Source organism: Pongo pygmaeus, chromosome 2 (genome assembly GCF_028885625.2).
Source record: "Pongo pygmaeus isolate AG05252 chromosome 2, NHGRI_mPonPyg2-v2.0_pri, whole genome shotgun sequence".
Taxonomy (NCBI): domain Eukaryota; kingdom Metazoa; phylum Chordata; class Mammalia; order Primates; family Hominidae; genus Pongo; species Pongo pygmaeus.
The window spans coordinates 108546444-108566268 of record NC_085930.1 but is presented as its reverse complement, the minus strand read 5'-3'; the positions used below and the strand labels follow the sequence as shown (position 1 = coordinate 108566268).

The 19825-nt window shown below is 45.6% G+C and overlaps 1 protein-coding gene across 4 annotated transcripts in view; it reads right to left on the bottom strand.

Moving 5' to 3' along the window:
- Positions 1-920: 920 nt before the first annotated feature.
- The window catches only part of CDCP1 (CUB domain containing protein 1), a 62486-nt gene continuing 43581 nt past the window's right edge, over positions 921-19825 (bottom strand). For all 4 annotated transcript variants that reach the window (XM_054482620.2, XM_054482619.2, XM_054482621.2 and 1 more), the window contains 5 exons: positions 11366-11587; positions 9320-9700; positions 7212-7577; positions 5092-5179; positions 921-2122 (listed from right to left, as the gene is read on the bottom strand). In XM_054482620.2, the coding sequence (XP_054338595.1) occupies positions 1693-2122; positions 5092-5179; positions 7212-7577; positions 9320-9700; positions 11366-11587 (1487 nt within the window). In that variant the 3' untranslated portion in view covers positions 921-1692. The remainder of the gene's footprint in view (positions 2123-5091; positions 5180-7211; positions 7578-9319; positions 9701-11365; positions 11588-19825) is intronic.

Below are 19825 nucleotides of genomic sequence, written 5' to 3'. Positions count from 1 at the left end.
AGAAAAAGGGGAATGTGAGCACATATTGGTCTCATGGTCTACTCACCCAGTTAGAGATTAATCCCAGTCTTTCTTTTTCATTACGATAAATGCAACCTGCAGGGGCATTGATCAGTAGAAACAAACACTCAGCCTCATTGTGGGAGGTGATAGGGCGTAGTGTGGGCTGTGGTGACCTGGTGAAGTGGACATCCCTTCTAAAGGCAGAGCTGGTGCCCAGCTCCAGCCAGTTGTTGCTAGGTGAGAATGTGAGCCCCAGCATGGCCAGATCTTCTGATCTGGGTTGTTTTTTTAAGTGTTAGATTCCGCAAGCTAAACAAAACATCCCTGTGGGCCAGATCATTTTGTAGCCTCTCCTGTGGGAGTCAGTGGCAGGAAGGTGTGATAGGCAGAATAACAGTACCCCAAAGATGTCCCGGTCCTAATCCCCACCTGTGGCTATGTTGTCTTGCATGGTAAAAGGCTCTTCCAGGATGATGAAGGATCTTCAGATGGAGAGATTATCCTGGATCTTCCTGGTGGGCTTTGTAAGTCAAAGAGGGAAGTGGGAGGGCCAGTGTCACAGTGATGCCATGTGAGAAAAGCTTGACCAGCCACTGGAGCCTGGGAATGCAGCCAGCCTCTAGAAGCTTGAAACGGCAAGGAACCGGCTTCTCCCTAGAGCCTTCAGAAGGAGCACAGCTCTGCTGACACCCTGATTTTCATTCAGGGACACTATTTTGGAATTCTGATCCCCAGGACTATAAGCTAATGTGTTGTTTTTAAGCTACCAAGTAATGGGTTGCAGTGGCAACAGAAAACTAATGCAGGGGGCCACTGTTTGGTATATATTTAAACATTTTTAGAGGATGAGAATATTCTCTAAATTTCTCTTTAAATGTCAAAGTATTGCTGCAGCTAAGAGAACCGCACATGGAAACTTGAGGAAATTTCTCTTATTGCTAGGACTACAGGACAATGGAATTCAAGATGAATTTCCACAATGGGATAACCACGAACCAACCTAGAGAATCAGGAAGTCTCTTATCAAAGCAGATATGCGTCAATGCTGCTCAAACACACACATTCTTTTCTGGCTGGACAGATTGTAAATTATTCCCACCTCCCGGGGGACAAGCACACGTTTATCTAGTGGCCGGTAGAAGTCACAATGCAGGCATCCAAACCAGTTAGTATGAGTTGTTACTAAGTCAGGTGAAAAGAGCTAGGTGGTTATGCATTTGATCTCTTAAATGCACAGGACCATCAAATAAATAATAATAAAAAGGCACATTGTCGTTTTCATCCCGGGGACCCCAGTGAGAGTAGGGACCTCAGGTAGGCTCCTTGGAATTGGAACTGTTGTCCTGAAGAGGTCAAGCCTCTGTTTAACACTCTGAATCCAGGGCTTGCTGCAACCCTGTGCTAGGTGACTCAGGCCTCTCTCCTCTCATTACAGGCTGGCCAACCACACAGCCTGAGTTGAGAAGGACATGAGCTGTCATGACTGTATCCAGATCAGAATTCATCATTTTCAATGTCTTGCCCTTAGAATGAGTCCACTGAGCAATGTGAAGTTGGTGGTGTCCAGGAAAACCTCCTGCTGTTCCTTCTGTATAATTCCTCTTCTTTAGGATTTCTGGTTAGGAACACGGACGGGTGTCTCAGTGCCCTGCTTTATGAAACTCAGCAAAGTCCCTGGAATGGATCAAGTTATTCTGCTGGCTCCACAGGCTCCTGAATGTTCAGTAAGGGAATGTCTGTGTCCTTGCTGCTTACATCCCCATTGTTGGGATGGGAGAAGGTGTACGGTTCACCCTCGGACTCAGGAGGGAAGCAAGGAGGTGGCTCCTCGGTGGCCAACTTTGCAGTTGGGGCCCTGGAGCATATGGTGGGTGGGGAGGGAGGGCAGACCCCCATGGTGCCCTGGAACGGCCGGTAGGTGTCCACCTCTGGCTGCAGGAAGGACCCGCCGGAATCCTGTAGCAGATGCCCATACACCATGGTGTCCTCGATGACTGCATACACATGGGACTCATTGTCCTTTCGCCCTTTCTGAAACTTTTTTGGCTGCCTCGGCATCTCAGTATTGATGTTGCCATTGTAGACACCCACGGCGGGGCCCTTGTTTGTCTTCTTTTTCCTATTTGGAAAAATGGAACAAGACGGAAGTCAGAAAGGCAAGAATCTTCGATGGGTACCATTGCTATGGCCCTGCTAGAGCTTGGATTCTTTAGGGTTCTGACCATGTCTCCCCCAAATCCCTCAGATTGCTCAGCATTTGAAACTGAAACTACTGTCCTCAGTGAACATTTAGAAGGGACCTGATTTTGTCTCCAGTTTTCGAAGTGGAAACAGAGATCACAGGTGGTAGAAGAGTGGTTTAGAGAGGGCACCTCTAACACTATCTGTGCTCAATTCGCTTTTGATAGATATGTGGTATCCGATGGTGGAGACATCTGACAATCCCTTTCCCCTCCATTCTACCAGAAACGGGCAGTGTCCCAGACCTTCTCAACCACGTCAGGCTCAGTCATGCCTAGGTCAACCTTCCCGCACTCTTAGTACTTTCCCCTAGCTCATGCTTTATCTCTCTTTTGCCTGGGAAAAGCTCTGACCATCTAGATTCCAAATGGTGATACAAGAAACTCAGGAGACCAGGTTGTATCTTAGTTTTCAGCATGAGCTGGGGAGAGGATAACTCAGCATTAGCAGAGAGACCCGGTGCCTCAGTAGTCACCCCCAACAGAGGAAAGAGCTAAAAAGAAGACAAAATTCAGGCTGCAGTGCCAGAGTTCTTGAATAACACCATTAGCATCTGGTTTATAATGTTCTTTGGTACTTGGACCTGCATGGGCATTGGCGCTTGCTGCCACAGAAAACAAAGCTTTGCTCTCCATCTTTGTGAGCCAAACAGCAGGGAATGCTGACTTTTTAGCTGACCAGTGATGCAAATGGAGGACATAGCTCAATTAGCGTAATGGACCATATAACGCACAGGCTGGCAGTTCATAATGGTGGACAGGCTCTCTGTACTTTGCTGAGATAAAAATAAGCCTGGTACCTTTAACTTGTAACGCTGAGCCCCTGGCCAGGATGATGGGTTCCTAAGGCTCCTGCCTGAAGCCCTGTAATGTTTGTCCCCACTAAAACTCGTCTCATGCTATCCTGAAACTGACTGTTTATTTGCCTGTCTTTTCAGTCCCCCTGCCCCCATAGAAGAGATTGTCTCACTCATCATTGTCCCCAGTACCTCATTGAATCCTAGTGCCCAGGAGACACTCAGGAAGTACTCGCTTAGTGAACAAGTTAGATGGCATTGTCTCTCTTCGTTCTCACTGCACAACCTGTCCATCCTCCTACAACAGCTTAGGCATGGACAGGCCTTATGTAAACCTGCCAGCCAGCAGCCTCACACAAGCAAGGCCTGTAGCAAGGCTGGGCTGATGATTCTCAGGCTTAAACTGGAGCTGTTTCAAGATGAGGCAAGTGCTGGATTTCTTTCCTTGTCCAATTCCCTCCTGATAAGGAACCTGGGGCCCAGTGTTAATGCCACGCTTCCCCAACTGGGTGGGCTATTCCGTGCACCCCAGATGGGAAAATTCCCTGAGAGAAACAGTAACATGATGTTTCCTTAAAAGCAGTCCTTTTTCCCCCATGTGTTATAGGTACAGCCACTTCTCACGGAGAAAAGACCTCCTGCAAGCCAGTCCTTCCTCATCAGCAGAGACATTTGTAGACAGTCTTGTTGTAGACCAGGAATTTCAGTTGTTTGCTCAGGTCCACAGTTAATTTTTAAAAAAGAATTTTTTGGCTGGGCGTGGTGGCTCACGCCTGTAATCTTAGCACTTTGGGAGGCTGAGGCGGGCAGATCACAAGGTCAAGAGATCGAGACCATCCTGGCCAACATGGTGAAACCCTGTGTCTACTAAAAATACAAAAAAAAATTAGCTGGGCGTGGTGGCGGGTGCCTGTAGTCCCAGCTACTTGGGAGGCTGAGGCAGGGGAATCGCTTGAACCCAGGAGGCAGAGGTTGCAGTGAGCCGAGATCGCGCCACTGCACTCCAGCCTGGCAACAGAGTAAGACTCTGTCTTAAAAAAAAAAAAAGAATTTTTTCAGGTTGGCTTTTTGGAAGGTCAAACCATGTTAAGGAAAATAGCTCTCTTCTCTCTCCCATGACTTTAGTCAGAAATATGAGCAGAATTTATAGTTTGGTGGCAGCATGGACTCTGTCTAAAAAGGTCAACATTTTCCTTTTATAAAATAGAAGCTCGGCCAGGCGCAGTGGCTCATGCCTGTAATCCCAACACTTTGGGAAGCCAAGGCGGGTGGATCACTTGAGGTCAGGAGTTCAAGACCAATCTGGCCAATAAGGTGAAATCCCGTCTCTACAAAAAAATACAAAAAAAGTTAGCTGGGCGTGGTGGTGTGTGCCTGTAGTCCCCGTTACTCGGGAGGCTGAGGAAGGAGAATCACTTGAACCCCGGAGGCGGAGGCTGCAGTGAACCAAGATTGCACCACTGGCAACAGAGCAAGACTCTGTCTCAAAAATAAATAAATAAATAAAACAGAAGTTGTCCTCCTGAGGGGATGGAAAGAGAGACTGAGGCAGTTAACTGGGCCTTCCTTCCTCTTGGCCACAGGCCTGGCGTCTGTTATATACCTGGAGCCCAACAGACAAGGATAAAGCAGTTTGCTTAAGAAACTGCAGGAGAACAAGCTGGGACAACACACATTCATTCTCCTTAAGGTGACGGAGGGAGTGGTTTCAGAGGCATAGTCTGGCAGAGCCTACGTGAGCATTTTCTTGCCAAGATCACCCCTGCTTGATCAATCTACTGAGCAAACAGCACTCTGCTTGCAGCGGACTTGTGCTGAGGCAGCTGCACCATGAACTACAGGTGAAAATGCCACATGTGTTTTTTATCCCCCCCCTCACCCTCAGGCATGGGATTTTTTGACTCACACCTGGCAATATTGTTTAACATTGATCTTTGGGGGAAAAAATGGGAAGCAAGAAAACAAAGTCAATAATTACTAATTGACACAGACCCAGTCTGTGTGATCTGAGGAGGCATCAAATCAGATAGAGAGTAAGAGATTCCACCTACTTCTTTTTCACACAGCAAATGATGAGTCCCAGGGCAGACAGCAGTAAGGCTCCACCTCCCACCACTGCGATGAGGATGACAGTCAAGTCTGTGAGCAGAGACATAAAGAGACAGATGAAGAGGCAGCTGGGGTTAGCTCTGCAATGAACTTGAGGCATCTCCAAAAGCAGCTGCCATCTTTCCAAAGGTGGAGCACCATACATGTGGCTCCTTGTGTGCACATGGGGCTCCTCACATCACAAAGTGTTTATTTCCTTTCTTCTTGGATCTGGGTCAGCCAATATAAGGCAACTGTGCCAGTTCTGGGCCTAACTTTTAAGAGGATGTCAGCTTGCACTTTCTCTCTGAGAGAAAGCCAGCTACTATGTAAGAAGTCTGACTATGCTGAGACCACCATGCTGTGAGGAAGCCCAAGCTAACCATGTAGAGACTCCACCGGGGAAAAAAACCAACCCAGTGAGAACCAAAGGCCATAGACATATGTCTCCAGTTGAATTCTCCAAGCCATCCTCTCTATTTGTTCAAGGCTTCTGGTTGGGGCCCCAGATATCCTGGAGCACAGATAAGATACACTGCTGTGCCCTGTCTGAATTCCTGATCCATAAATTGTGGGTAAACAAAATGGCTATTGCCTAAGCCACCAAATTTTGGGGTAGTTCATATATAGCAATGAACAATTGAAACAAACTGAGGGACCTACCAGATCGACTTCAACGGTTACTCCTGGCCTACAACAGGTGTGTTCCACTGATTGCCACAGCCTGTCTTGGAGAAGAGAAGAGCAGAGGAGGGTAAGAGAAAGCAGGGAGTCAAAAGTCAGAAGTGAGGCAGCTAAAGGGAGGGTTGTTTCCTTTGTGCTGTCCTTTTCCTGCAGCTGCACAAAGGAAAAAGAAAATAAATCAGAGGGAGAACCCTGTACCAAATAGCGATTTAGAATGTCTTGCTTATTCACCAAGAAAACAAAAGGTGAGATCCAAAGGAAAGAGGAATGGAAAGAAATGACAGAAAATGAATCTAAGAGAGGAAGAAAACCCAGGAGGTAACCTATGAGTGTGGAGAGGTTTTCACTTGTGGCATTTGGCTCCCACCAGTTCTCTTGAGGCTAACCAGTTGTGTGGCTTGGATGGACCTTCAATCACTCTGACCTCCAGAAAGGGAAAGGGAAAAAAGCAGCCTCCATGGTCCCTTCTGGTTCTGACACTGTGATGCTCTGTGCCTTCACTGAGTAAAGGGCAGACATGGCCCCATCACAGCCTGCCCTGCCACACCTGCATTCCCTTGCTTGATACCCTTCAGTGGTGCCCACGACTTTGAGGAATAAAGGCAAACTCATCATCCTGGCTCCAAGGCCTCCCATTGAGGGTATTTCATGGATTCCAACGTTTCACTGAGACTAAATAAAAAACCATGTACCTGTCAGACTTTTCAGGTCCCCATATTTTAATTCATGACACTGAATCCCATGATACTTTTATGAGGTGGCTATTATTATCTACTCTCTGTAGATGAGGAAGATCATAGGTGTGAAGAGACTTCCCCTACTTAAAAGAGAGATGAATGGTAAAGGATGCTGGTAGATTGACTAAAAAAAAATCTAGGCTAGCCAAAAGAATGCAGTCGAAGGGATGGTGTGTGAGTTCCTAACCTAAAAGTATCAGAAGATCTTATATGCCTCCTCCAGTCTCTTGTGGATCTCTCTGCCTCTGCCATGAAAACAGCCCAGGCTGGAGGACAAGAGACCATGTAGAGTCAAGCCAAGTAATCTCAGTAGTCTCAGATTATCTTGGCTGAGCCTCAGCTTCTTGAAAGCACCAAGCTAAGATCAGCAAAGTCCTCTAGCCAACCTGCAGCTGCCAGCAGTTACATGAATGACTGAGCCCTGATAAGTCCAGCTGAGACCAGAATTGCCCAGCCAACGTTGGAGCAATAATAGATGGCTGCTACTAAGCCACTATGTTCTGGGATGGTTTGTTACTCAGCACTATTGATGCAATAGCTGACTGATACATGGACAGTCAGGACTCAATCTGTGTTTCTGACTTGTCTCCAGGCTTGCTCTCTATCCTCCAGCTGACAATTTTTTTTTTATCACCATCCCCAAAGACCCTGAAGGCCCTTACCCACAGTCCTTGGGGTAAGTGTCACCGAGAAGAGCAGGTCTAGCTGCTTGCCACTCGCGGGGCTGCAGTTAGAGATGTTGACCCAGAAGCTGTGATGGTGGAAGCTTGGCTTGGGGAGCACATCCTCGTCCAGGCTGAAGATCTCCTCAGCCCGGGTCCGCTGCTCCTGGATGATCATGAATGCGCGCCCTGTCTGGCAGACCACGCTGGTCCGCTCCTTAAAGAAAGTCAGGCAGGCCACCTGGTCTCTGGGCACGCTGATGTTCCAGGACACCGAGGTGAGGGACGGCAGGCCCCGGTCCCAGTTGGGGGTCCTCAGGTAGACCTTGCTTTTTGTGTCAGGGGTCACCATGAAAACGCCTTCCTCTGCAGGAAAGGGAGGGAGATACGGACAGATGTTTCATTCAGTCAACATGGAGAGGAAAGGGAGCGGTGGAGGAGATGAAGTCCAACTGTCCAGACCAGCGCTGTCTAACAGAACTTTCTGGGATGATGGAAATCTTCTAGATCTGCACCATCTGGTAGGGTAGCCACCAGCTATATGTCTGCTGAGCCTTGAAATGTGCCCAGCATGACCAAAGAACTGCATTTTAAATTTATTTCATGTTAATTTATTATTATTAGTTATTTTTGAGAGGGAGTCTCACTCTGTTGCCCAGGCTAGAGTGCAGTGGCACGATCTCGGCTCACTGCAAACTGCAACCTCCACCTCTCAGGATCAAGCAATTCTCCGGCCTCAGCCTCCCGAGTAGCTAGGACTACAGGCATGAGCCACCATGCCCAGCTAATTTTTTGTATTTTTAGTAGAGATGGGGTTTCACCATGTTGGCCAGGCTGGTCTTGAACTCCTGAGCTCAAGTGATCTGCCTGCCTTGGCCTCCCAAAGAGCTGGGATTACAGGCATGAGCCACTGTGCCTGGCCTCATATTAATTTAAATTCAAATCATTGCTATGTGGCTAGCACTACTGTATTGGTCAGTGCTGGATCAGTCTCAGTCAGAGTAGGTACTCAGGACTTTTGAAAAAAACAAAACAAACAGGCAAACAAAAACCAGGCTAGTTTCCCAAACTGGTGGTTATCTCAGCTTCCCTTCAGAAATGCTCTCAACGTAGCTACTATGTTCATCTACTGCCCTGCTCTGGGGTGGGGCTGGTATAGACTGATTTCTGTTTCAGAGATTAAAATATCTTCAGGTTCTGGGAAGAGTTCGGGAACTGCAAAGCTGAAAGAGCTCCTGACATGTCAACTAATCCCTTCCTTACCTTCAGGAGAGATAAAACCCACACATTCCACACTGATGAGAATGTGTCTTATTTGCAAAGACTCCTCACAAGGAGTTTCTCTGGTAACCTTGGAGATATCAGGCAGCCTGGACCCACCTTAATCTTATGACCAAAGATTCTTCTCTCTCCCACTCACACCTCAGAGAATAAGAGTATGAAATAAACATCAAACAAAGGTCTTGGTCAATTTTAAAATGGCTCTAACTTAATGTTCTTGGAGCAACTTGTAATGGTGACTGTGACTTTTAAAGTCAACCATGTAGAAGTCACATTGTGAGCCATTTAGACCTCATTTACTGCCTCAGAACACGGAGACCACATGCCAGCCTCCCAGGAGGGTCGGGTCTGCCCAGCCATGCTGCTGGACTCTGGCTCCAGAGACTCATCTCCTTCCCAACGCTCCTCCCTCTGTGCTCTCTGCACTGCATTCTGAATTGTAAAAGCAGAGTCATAAAAATGTCTGCCTAAGGATTTTTATGTCACTACCTTAAAAATCCGGGACTGGGGAATATTTGGCTATTTCTCATTTACGTCCTGCCTGCTTCCAAAAAAGACTCAAACCTGATTATGTGTTTTGCTGCCTACCAACCATCGCCTCCCACTGTCGGAAACATTTTTTATTTCTAATCTCAGGAATTTTCCATGCTAGGTTAATGGTAAAGTCAGGATTAAGACTCACTGTCTTTCAAATTTCTTGTGCAAGGACCAGCATATCGAGCTATCCCTTCTTCCCAAACTGGCAGCTTAATTAAGGTGATCACAAAACTAAAATCAAATAAACGCTTAAACTAAAGGGGCATGGAGATGGGGGAGACCCCCCTTACCTTTGAAATAAGGTATAAAGGACACCGTCAGACCCTGCCTGGAGGCCTCTTGTCGGAAGCTGGGGGCAAAGGTGCGAAGGGTCACCGAGATGTTCTGCTTCACCTGGATCTGCTCGATAGAGCCTCCCGGGCAGAAGGAGCCGAAGTACAGGTCCTGGCTGGGTACGGCACTGGCCACGAGGTAGCTGAAGCTGGTGTTGCAGGGCTTCTCGTGCGTATGCTGCTGCAGCTTCTGGGCTGGCACCAGCACCAGGCTGAGCCTGTCCTTGGGCACCAGCAGCTTCCAGGAGAAGTCATGCAGCTCCACAGGCAGGTGGAGGACGTCACTGGGCACCTGGAGTGAGTAGGATTTCCTTTGGCAGTACCGGTGGTCTGTGCAGCCTGGAAGAAGTGGGGCATGCTAGCCCTGCACACAGGAGACCAGAAGTGCACCCTCCCCAGCTCTCCCGTCAGCCCGAGGTTGGGTGTCTGCATGCTGCCCTGTGTTTCCCTTTCGTCTCTCTTCTCCCACCCTGCCCTCTGCTTCTGGCTCCTCTGTGTACCTTTTCTAGTGGTCCCTCTGCTCGCTCACATTCTTACTGTTTACTAAGCTGGCAAACAAACTTCTGGGTAGTACTCAGGGTTGAAATTTCCTCTCCTTTTTTAAAAGCTTAAGTTCTTTCTTCTATGTATGTGTCTTAGATGCTAAGTGTCATGGGGCAGGGCACAGGTTTCACTCCACCCAGGTGTGTTGCTCGGGAGGCAGTTCTGGGCAGTGGTTGGAGCTGTGAGTGGCGTTGGGGAGATGTCAGTTCGTCTTCTGGCTCTGCCACTTCCTAATAGGGTGTTCTTGGGCAGGCTACTTTGCCTCTTGTGGCCTTAGTTCCTGCATTTGTAGAGATGCTAAGAGCACACATCAGAAGTCATGGTAGCCCAGCAAGGAGGTGGCTGTTGGTTTACTGGCCTTCAGTCATCAAACATTTTTTTTTTTTTTTTTGAGACCGAGTCTCGCTCTGTTGCCCAGGCTGGAGTGAAGTGGCGCGATCTCGGCTCACTGCAACCTCCACCTCCCGGGTTCAGGCGACTCTCCTGCCTCAGCTTCCCGAGTAGCTGGGATTACAGGCACCCACCACCATGCCCGGCTAACTTTTTGTATTTTTAGTAGAGATGGGGTTTCGCCATGTTGGGCAGGCTGGTCTGGAACTCCTGACCTCAAGTTATCTGCCTGCTTCGGCCTCCCAAAGTGCTGGGATTACAGGCATGAGCCACTGCGCCTGGCCAATCAAACATTTTTTAAGTGACTAGTGCATGTCCAGCACAGGTAGCGGCTAACTGGAAGAAAAACGGAACGAGCCAAAGTTCTTGACCTCAGGAATCACAGTCTTGTGTGAGAGAAGACAAGAGGGCAGTGAGTGTGGGAGTTGGGGTGTGGGGTGTGGGGGGATGGGGATGGGAGAGGCTGGGGAAGTCTGAGCAAAAGAGGAGAGGATCTCACAAGAGGAAGATTGGAAGGCTGGGCAGAGAGACATAAGCCTGAACATGGGGCAGTAAGACACACTCCTGAGGGCTGCAGGCTCTACCTGAGGCTGGTCCCAAAGGGACGTGTTGACACTCTGCTTGCCTCTTGGTCACCCTTGCTCACCTGCACTGTGGGTGGGTTTGTTTGTTTGTTTGTTTTTTGAGTCTTACTCTGTTGCCCAGGCTAGAGTGCAGTGGTGCAATCTTGGCTCACTGCAACCTCTGCCTCCCAGGTTCAGGCCATTCTCCTGCTTCAGCCTTCTGAGCAGCTGAGATTATAGGCGCCTGCCACCATGCCCAGCTAATTTTTGTATTTTTAGTAAAGATGGGGTTTCACCACGTTGGCCAGGCTGGTCTCGAACTCCTGACCTCAAGTGATCCCAGCCTTGGCCTCCCAAAGTGCTGGGATTACAGGCGTGAGCCATTGTGCCCGGCCAGGTGGGCCTTTTTGATATGATTTACAACCTACCCAGGGAACCCCACTAAGGCAAGGCAGGGAGAGAAGAGCTATCCATATCCCGGGAGAAATGCACTAATTCAGGGGCGTACTTATGGTTTTTTCCACATTCATCCACAGACGTGTCAGATCATCACAAAGGAAGGAGATTTTGTGTTTGGAGCCAGATGTCAGGGTGAGGTTGCTACTGCAGGTCCGAGATTCTAGACACACGAAACAGCCAGGGACAAACTTGCGGCTCTGTTTGACAGGCCGTGGCTCAATGGTGAGTGACATGGCTCGCTCATTACTCAAGTCAACCACGTAGATTTTATCTGAAACCACAAACAGAAAACAGCCATGAAGCATGGATCAGCAGCAACCACAGGAAACGGCAAAAATTGGTAGAAAACCTCTCCTGAGGAAGACAATGGCATAGCGGACCATGGATGGATGATGTTGGGAAAGTGTATTGTTAAGGCAACATTACAATAACTATAAAAGAAAGTTAAAAAGAAAAATAATGGACTTCACTGCAATAAAAACAAAGAGAAAATCATTATAAATGTGGAATAAACACAAATTATAAAAGTGAAAAGAGATTAAAATATCTGTCTGATGATAGGTGCTACAAATAAGGTTAAAGGACAAGGGACACGTCGGGAGAAAGTGTTTGCAATATAGAATGATTGAGCAGCTCACAGAAAAGGAGATATAAATGACCAAATATTTAAAATATAGAAAGTTCTTAATGTCACTTGTAATCAGAAAATGCAAGTTAAAACAAAGTGTTACCGTATCCCACTCCTCAGATGGGGGGAAACGTAGATGTCTGGCAATACCGAAAGCTGGGGAGGCTATAGGAAACAGGCCCTTTGGCACACGGCCGGTGGGGGCCTGGAACAGCCTGTTACAGAAACATGGGAATTAGTAAAAGAATGAACTCTTGTCCCTTCTGGGAACCAAACAGTGTGACATGGCCATGAGTGCCCACGTTTAACTGCAGCACTATGATTGTGGAAAACTAGAGACCACCTTATACTGGAATAGATAAACTATGGGGACATTCACGAATGGAATATTATGCAGCTGTTAAAAAGAATGAGGGAGGCCGGGCACAGTGGCTCATGCTTGTAATCCTAGCACTTTGGGAGGCCGAGGCGGGTGGATCACCTGAGGTCAGGAGTTAAAGACCAGCATGACATGTTGAAACCCCGTCTCTACTAAAAATACAAAAATTGGCCGGGTGTGGTAGCCTGTGCCTGTAATCCCAGCTACTTGGGAGGCTGAGACGGGAGAATCGCTTGAACCCGGGAGGCAGAGGTTGTTGTGAGCTGGGATTGCGCCACTGCACTCTAGCCTAGTGACAGAGCAAGACGCTGTCTCAAAAAAAAAAAAAAAAAAAAGAGGGAGATTTGAAAACCTAAATATAATATTGAGCAAAACAGCAAATTGTAGATAATATGTAGAGTATGATACAATGCAGATGGTAAAATCTCTCTGTGAAACAAAATAGCTATTTATATGTACAGACTTATGTATGCAGATGAAGAGAAAAAAGATGTGGAGAGAAATATGACAAATCCGTGACTGTGGTTACCCCAGGAGAGGAGCCTGGGAGTAAAGACAAACTGGGTGCTCAGGGAGGATTTCAGCTTTGCCTATAATATTTAAATTTCTAATACGAACATATTTACCTATTTCTTGCATCATTTGGAAAACTGCCGGATTATTGGTCATTTAGGTGATTTCTATAATTTTGCCATTAAAAATAAATGAATAGTGCCAGGCATGGTGGCTCACACCTGTAATCCCAGCACTTTGAGAGGCTGAGGCGGGCGAATCACTTGAGGTCAGGAGTTGCAGACCAGTCTGGCCAACATGGTGAAACCTCGTCTCTACTAAAATACAAAAATTAGCCAGGCATGATGGTGGGCGCCTGTAATCCCAGCTACTCGGGAGGCTGAGGCACAAGAATCGCTTGAACCCAGGAGGTGGAGGTTGCAGTGAGCCGAGATCCTGCTATTTCACTCCAGCCTGAGCAATAGAGCAAAAAAAAAAAAAAAAAAAAAAAAGAAAGAAAAAGAAGAAAAGAATAGGGATACCTTTTCAACTCTTTAGAATAGATTACCAGATTGGTTTATAAAAGACTCATTTCACTTTTTAATGTTATCCCTAGAAAGCTCTACACCACAGATGCCTGGGGATCAAGTTTTACTGAGTTGCTTTTGAATTTCATTCATTCTTTTGTTAAAAAAAAAAAAAAAAAAAAAAAGCCCATCGGATTAGGAAGGCGCCTGTGCAAAGTGGTGCTAACTTTGCAATTCAAGGCTGTTGACAATATCACCCATCAGCGCCAGCGAATGACTTCAATTCTAACTGGGAAAGCTCTATTTCCAAAAAGGCCTGCTAAACTTCCTTCTTCCTCATAACAGGAACCATAAAATTGATGGAATCGCTCCTTTTGAACTGGCTGCAGGGAAGCTCGGTGTCAAATTAGAAGCACAATTAGGAAAATGTTTTATAGCTGTCATATCTGTTAATTGCCTGCTGTAGTTCTTGCTGTCTATTTTCCATGTAAATTTTGACATCATATCCAACAGTGCTTTAATTAGAGAGATGCCATGTCTAGAGCTGAAGTATATATTCTAATGCTGCTAACTTAAATATAATTGGATTTAGAAAATAGTCAGCTTTTCAATCACCTAGCCCCACATCCAGCTCATTTCTTACTGTCTTTCAAAACTCACCTTCATTGTTACTTCCAGGACACCTCCCCACCCCAAAGCCATGTTAGAAGCCCCTCTGCTTCTGCAGTCCCTGCTTACCTTTACCAAGGCCCAGCCACACACTGCAGTAGTCTCCCCACCCGCTCTTCCCTCATTTCCATCTTACCAAAGCCATCCATGCACATACTTTAAAGCAGAGATTCTCAGCCTTTATTATTATTATTATTATTATTATTATTTTGGGGGACAAAGTCCCACCCTGTCACCCAGGCTAGAGTGTGGTGGCATGATCATAGCTCACTGCAGCCTCAACCTCCCAGGTTCAAGCAATTCTCCTGCTTTAGCCTCCTGAGTATCTGTGAAACAAAACAGCTATTTATATGTACAGATTTATGTATGCAGATGAAGAGAAAAAAGATCTGGAGAGAAATATGACAAATCCGTGACTGTGGTTACCCCAGGGGAGGAGCCTGGGATAACCACAATAAAACACGCTCTGTTCCATTGCTCAATAACATGGTCTGTTCCATTGCTGCCTGTGGATCTTTCAGTTTCAGGCACTGTCTATTGGCTTCCCACTCAGGAAGATGTGGATTTCTCCTCCTTCACCCCACACCCCCTCCACACCCTACACCCCCACAACACAGCACAGACTAGCAAACACTCATACCACACACACTTCCCATTCCCATTCCCCCATCTTCCTGATAGTTAGCGTCACATTTTCAGCTAGATCTTCATTCTATGTTTGTGTAATCGTGACTATGTAATAATATTAACAGTGTTTAGGTAGTCACACTATATTGCATACTATAATTATTTTTCCTTTCTGCATAAAATTTTGTGTTCCCTGTAGTGAATTATTATCATTTTAATCATTTCCTTAGTTTCTATGTACTTATCAATAATTTGATACCCAAACTCTCTTCCACTTGTATAAATCTCCTTTCAATAAATTTGAAAACATTAGGTACTTCCTCAACTTCTTAAGAAATCTCTCCAGAGCCTTTTCAATGCTCTAATCTAAAGGGGCTGCTCTTGATGCCTGGTGCTCAGGTGTGATCCTGGATCTCCTTCACTATCATTGTGGGATTCCCTTTGCTTCTCTCTTGGACTAGATCCTGGGCTTCCTGGATCCATCTTTTCTTTTCTTTTTAATTTTTACTTTCTTTTTAGGTGGATTACAGCCTTCAGGTGCTTCTTGAGAAAGTATATATGGGGGTAAATTTTTTTAGATCTTGTAGGTCTAAAAATGTCTTTATTCCACCTTCACACTTAATTGTTTGGCTTGGTATAAAATTCTAGGTTGGAAATAATATTCCTTCAGAACTTTGAAGATCTTGTTCCATTGTTTGATAATACCCAGTGTTGCTCATAAAGTTTATTGCCATTTGGTTTCTTCTTCCTCTGTATAAAACTTTTTTACCTCTTCTCTAGAAGCTTGTAGGGTCTCTGTGTCCCTGATGTTCCGAAATGTTACAATACTGTGCCTTGGTGTGGGTCTATTTATATCCATTGTGTTTGGTGGTCCCTTCCAGTTGGCAACTCATCGATCAGTCTTGGCAAATGTTCCTGAAATATTTTGTAATGATTCCTTTCCCTCTATTTTTTCTCTCTAAAACTCCATCTATCTGGATATTGGGCCTCCTTGACTGGTCCTTGAGTTTTATATTTTCTCTTTCTTTCTATTGCGCTGGCTTTTTCTTCACTCCACTTTCTGGGAGATATCCTCAACTTTATCTTTCAGCCCTTTTGACTCTTTCATTTCTGTTAACATATTTTTAATCTCCAAGAGTTCCTTTGAACTCTTGGAGATTAAAAACGAGCTTTCTCCTGAAAGCCCTTTTTAAAAATTACAACCTGTTCCTTTTACATAAATGCAGTATCTCTTCTTATTAACTTGAGAGTCTTGATAGCTGATTTTGTTTTAGTTTCTTCTCCCTCTACAGTCTCTGTTTCCTGCAAGTGGCTTTTCTTCTATTCATTGTTTTAGTCTTTGTATTTTTCATTAGGCTTCACCAGATGTCTGGGGATCTATATACTGCTCTTATTTAAAGTGAGGCACTAATGCTATTTGGAATAGCTCTGCTTGTTGACTGGGCTTCTCAGTAGGGTGATATGGCCAGATTGCTTCCTGGGGAGCCCATAACATCAATATCTTTGGGTCTTTTCTCTTAGGTTGGTCAGATGCCCCCAGAGAAGAAGTCATTCTCTACTGAAGGGAAGAAACATACCCATGGGTACCAGGGAAGGAAGGATGAAGCCTCACGCTCAGTACTTCAGTTTTACTCAATCCCCCGTGTTCAGCTTAGTACCTCCACCTTCAATGTGACTGGGATCTTTGGTTCAGGGACTCTCATCTCAGGAAAAGAAACTTCTCTTCTGTCAGCTCAGGGAAGAACAGTTGTTTGGCTGCTTGTTGTCAAGGAGACCATCTGAGGCTCTAGTGGCTCTTCCCACCTTAGCCCCACATTTGCCCCCAGTTCTGGAGGAGACTTGCTGCCAATTCTTGAGGATTTGCAAGATAAAGCAGATTTCTTCTTGGTTTTTCCCACTGTTGGCTTAGGATTCTGCCCTTTCACGTCTGCTGGATCAGTTACCACCTTTCTACTCTATGAAATGTTTTATGATATTGTTTCCTTTCTATTTCTCTTTCTCCTTGAATTTTATTTCTTTAAAAATATTAAAAAATTGTACCTTAAAAATGTTTGAAAATGCTTTAAAAATGTTCTAAGAAAACCCATTATAGTAGGGTGTATGAAGGGAGTAAAGCCATCTTTAACGGGAAGTCATGATTTTCCTTTTACTTGTTCATCTTTCCCACCAGACTGTGAACTTCACGGCTCCCCATAACTGGTATATGGTAGAGGATCAATTACAATGTTAGGCTGTTCATCCTCATGATATCCTTGAGAGGGAGCGTATAAATCAGCTGAGGCTAAATTATGCTGCAGCAACAAATGATTCCCAAATCTGAATGGTTAGAATAACAAGGGTTTATTTCTTGTTCACTTTATATATTCATTGTGAGTTGGCTGCAGCTCTGGCTTATGTCTTCTGAATTCCAGATCCAAGTTGAAGAAGCCTCTATTTGTGACACAGCAGTCTTGTGACAGAGTTTGAAAATGTGAACCACATGATGAGTGCTGAGGCTTCTCTCAGAAGCAGCAGGCTCACTTCTTTTCACATCTCGTTGGCCAAAGCAAACCCACATGGCCAAGGCTGTGGTCAATGCAGTACCAAGTCTAATCCTCCCTCAGCAGGGGTGGTGAATATTTTAGAACAAAAATGCAATCTAGCATAGGAGGCATTATCACTACCATTTCGCAGACAGAGAAACTAAGGCTAGGAAGTGGTGAGACTGGCAATGAAGTCGACATCTTCCTGATTACAAAGCCTGTGCTCTTTCTATGATGTTCACTGCTTCCTTGGACCCAACTGCCTCTCCTCTAGCCTGGTGGTTGCACTGAGGAGACAAGAAATTGTGTGGGCCCTGGGACTGGCTTCATGCAGCTCACTTACAGATGACACACTCATGGAAAAACTCTGCCAACTGCCATCCAGTTTCAAGATGATAGTGAAGCTGTTCCTTAATGTGCTGTAGAAGTGTATTAAATGTGGTCATGTGCTGGGTGCAGTGGTTCATGTCTGTAATCCCAGCACTTTGGGAGGCCGAGGTGGGCAGATCACCTGAGGTGAGGAGTTCGAGACCAGCCTGGCCAACATGGTGAAACCCCATCTCTACTAAAAATACAAAATTAGCCGGGCATGGTGGCGCATGCCTGTAATCCCAGCTACTCGGGAGGCTGAGGCAGGAGAATCACTTGAACCTGGAAGGCAGAGGTTGCAGTGAGCCGAGATCACGCCGTTGCACTCCAGCCTGGGCAACAAGAGCAAAACTCCATCTCAAAAATAAAATTAAAAAAAAAAATGTGGTGATGCTTGGTTTAATTCAACAACCGTTCATCGAATATGTACAGAGGGCGTGTTTCTACTTTCAACACTATGCTCCAGTGTTGGTACACACAATAAATAGGCTTTTCCTTAGAGAAGGTTGCAATTTAAATTTGCATTAGATAATACTGTTTTTATTATCTTCATTTTTTTTTGAGATGGAGTCTTGCTCTGTTACTCAGGCTGGAGTACAATGGCGTGATCTCAGCTCACTGTAACCTCTGCCTCCCAGGTTCAAGTGATTCCTCCGCCTCAGCCTCCTGAGTAGCTGGGATTATAGGCACTCGCCATCATGCCTGGCTACGTTTTGTACCTTTGTAGAGATGGGGTTTCACCATGTTGGCCAGGTTGGCTTTGAACTCCTGACCTCAGGTGATCCACTGCCTCGGCCTCCCAAAGTGCTGGGATTACAGGCATGAGCCACCATGCCTGGCATATATTCATTTTATAAAATACAAATTTAAAGCTTAGAAAGGTTAAGTAATTTGCCCAAACTTACATAGCTAGCTAGTGGGTGGGACCCCACATCCAAACATATGGTCTTGACCTTTCGATATATATCTTCCCTTGGTTAAAAAAAAAATTATTTGTTGGGCATGGTGGCTCATGCCTGTAATCCCAGCACTTTGGGAGGCTGAGGTGGGCAGATCACTTGAGGTTAGGAGTTCGAGACCAACCTGGCCAGTATGGTGAAACCCTATCTCTACTAAAAAAAAAAAAAAAAAAAAAAAAAAATTATTATTATTTTGAGACAGTTTCACTCTATCAACTCTGTCACCCAGGCTGGAGTTTATGGCTCACTGCAGCCTCTGCCTCCTGGCCTCAAGTGATTCTCCCACCTCAGCCTCCGTAGTAGCTGGGACCACTCCCTAGTAGCACATGCCACCACACCCAGCTATTTTTTGTAGAGACAGGGTTTTGCCATGTTGCCCAGGCTGGTCTCAAACTCCTTTGGGCTCAACCAAATGTGCCTGCCTTGGCCTCCCAAAGTGTTGGGATTACAGGCGTGAGCCACCATACCTGGTCCTGATTTTTTTTTTTTTTGACAAATAATTTACACATAATAAAATACATAGATCTTAAGTGTTCAGTGTGATGAGTCTGTACAATTTTGTTATATCCATTGTATCAAGCACCCAAAGAAAGATCTAGAACATTCTTATCATCCCAGAGTTTCCTTTGTGCTCTTTTCCAGTCAGTTTCCCCCAGCTTCCCATCCCCTAAAAGGCAACGATTTTCTGATTTCTATCACTGCAGATTCTGGCTGCCCTGGAACTTCAGAGAAATGGAGTTGTACGGTACATACTCTTTTGTCTCTGGCTTTTTTTCTCTCTACAGAATGATGTTTTTAGGGCTCATCCATGTTGTTGTGGGTATCAGTCATTCTTTCCCTTGTTATTCCTGAGCAGTACTCCATGAACGAGCACATCACATTTGTTTATCCATTCCTCTGTTGGTGATTTAGATTGTTTTCAGTTTTTGACTTTTATGGATAAGACTGCTAAAAATATCCTTGTACAAGTGTTTGAGTAGACACATAGTTTCCTTTCTCTTGAGTAAATACCTAGGTGGGTCATAGGTAGGCACTATGCTTTGAATATGGCTTGTCCCCACCCAAATTCATATTGAGGTGTGGTCGGTCCCCAGTAGGGCAATGTTGGGAGGTGGTGCCTTTAAGAGGTGATTAGGTTGCTAAAATAGATTAATCTCTTTCTCACAAGACTGGGTTAGTTCCATGGGAGTGGATCAGTTTTCACAAGAGTGGGCTGTTATAAAGCTAGGCTGCCTCTCATGTTTTCATCTTTTTCACACATGCCCGCTTCCCTTGCCACTCCTCTGCTATATTACGGCACAGCAAGAGGCTCTCACCAGAAGCTGAGCAGATGCTGG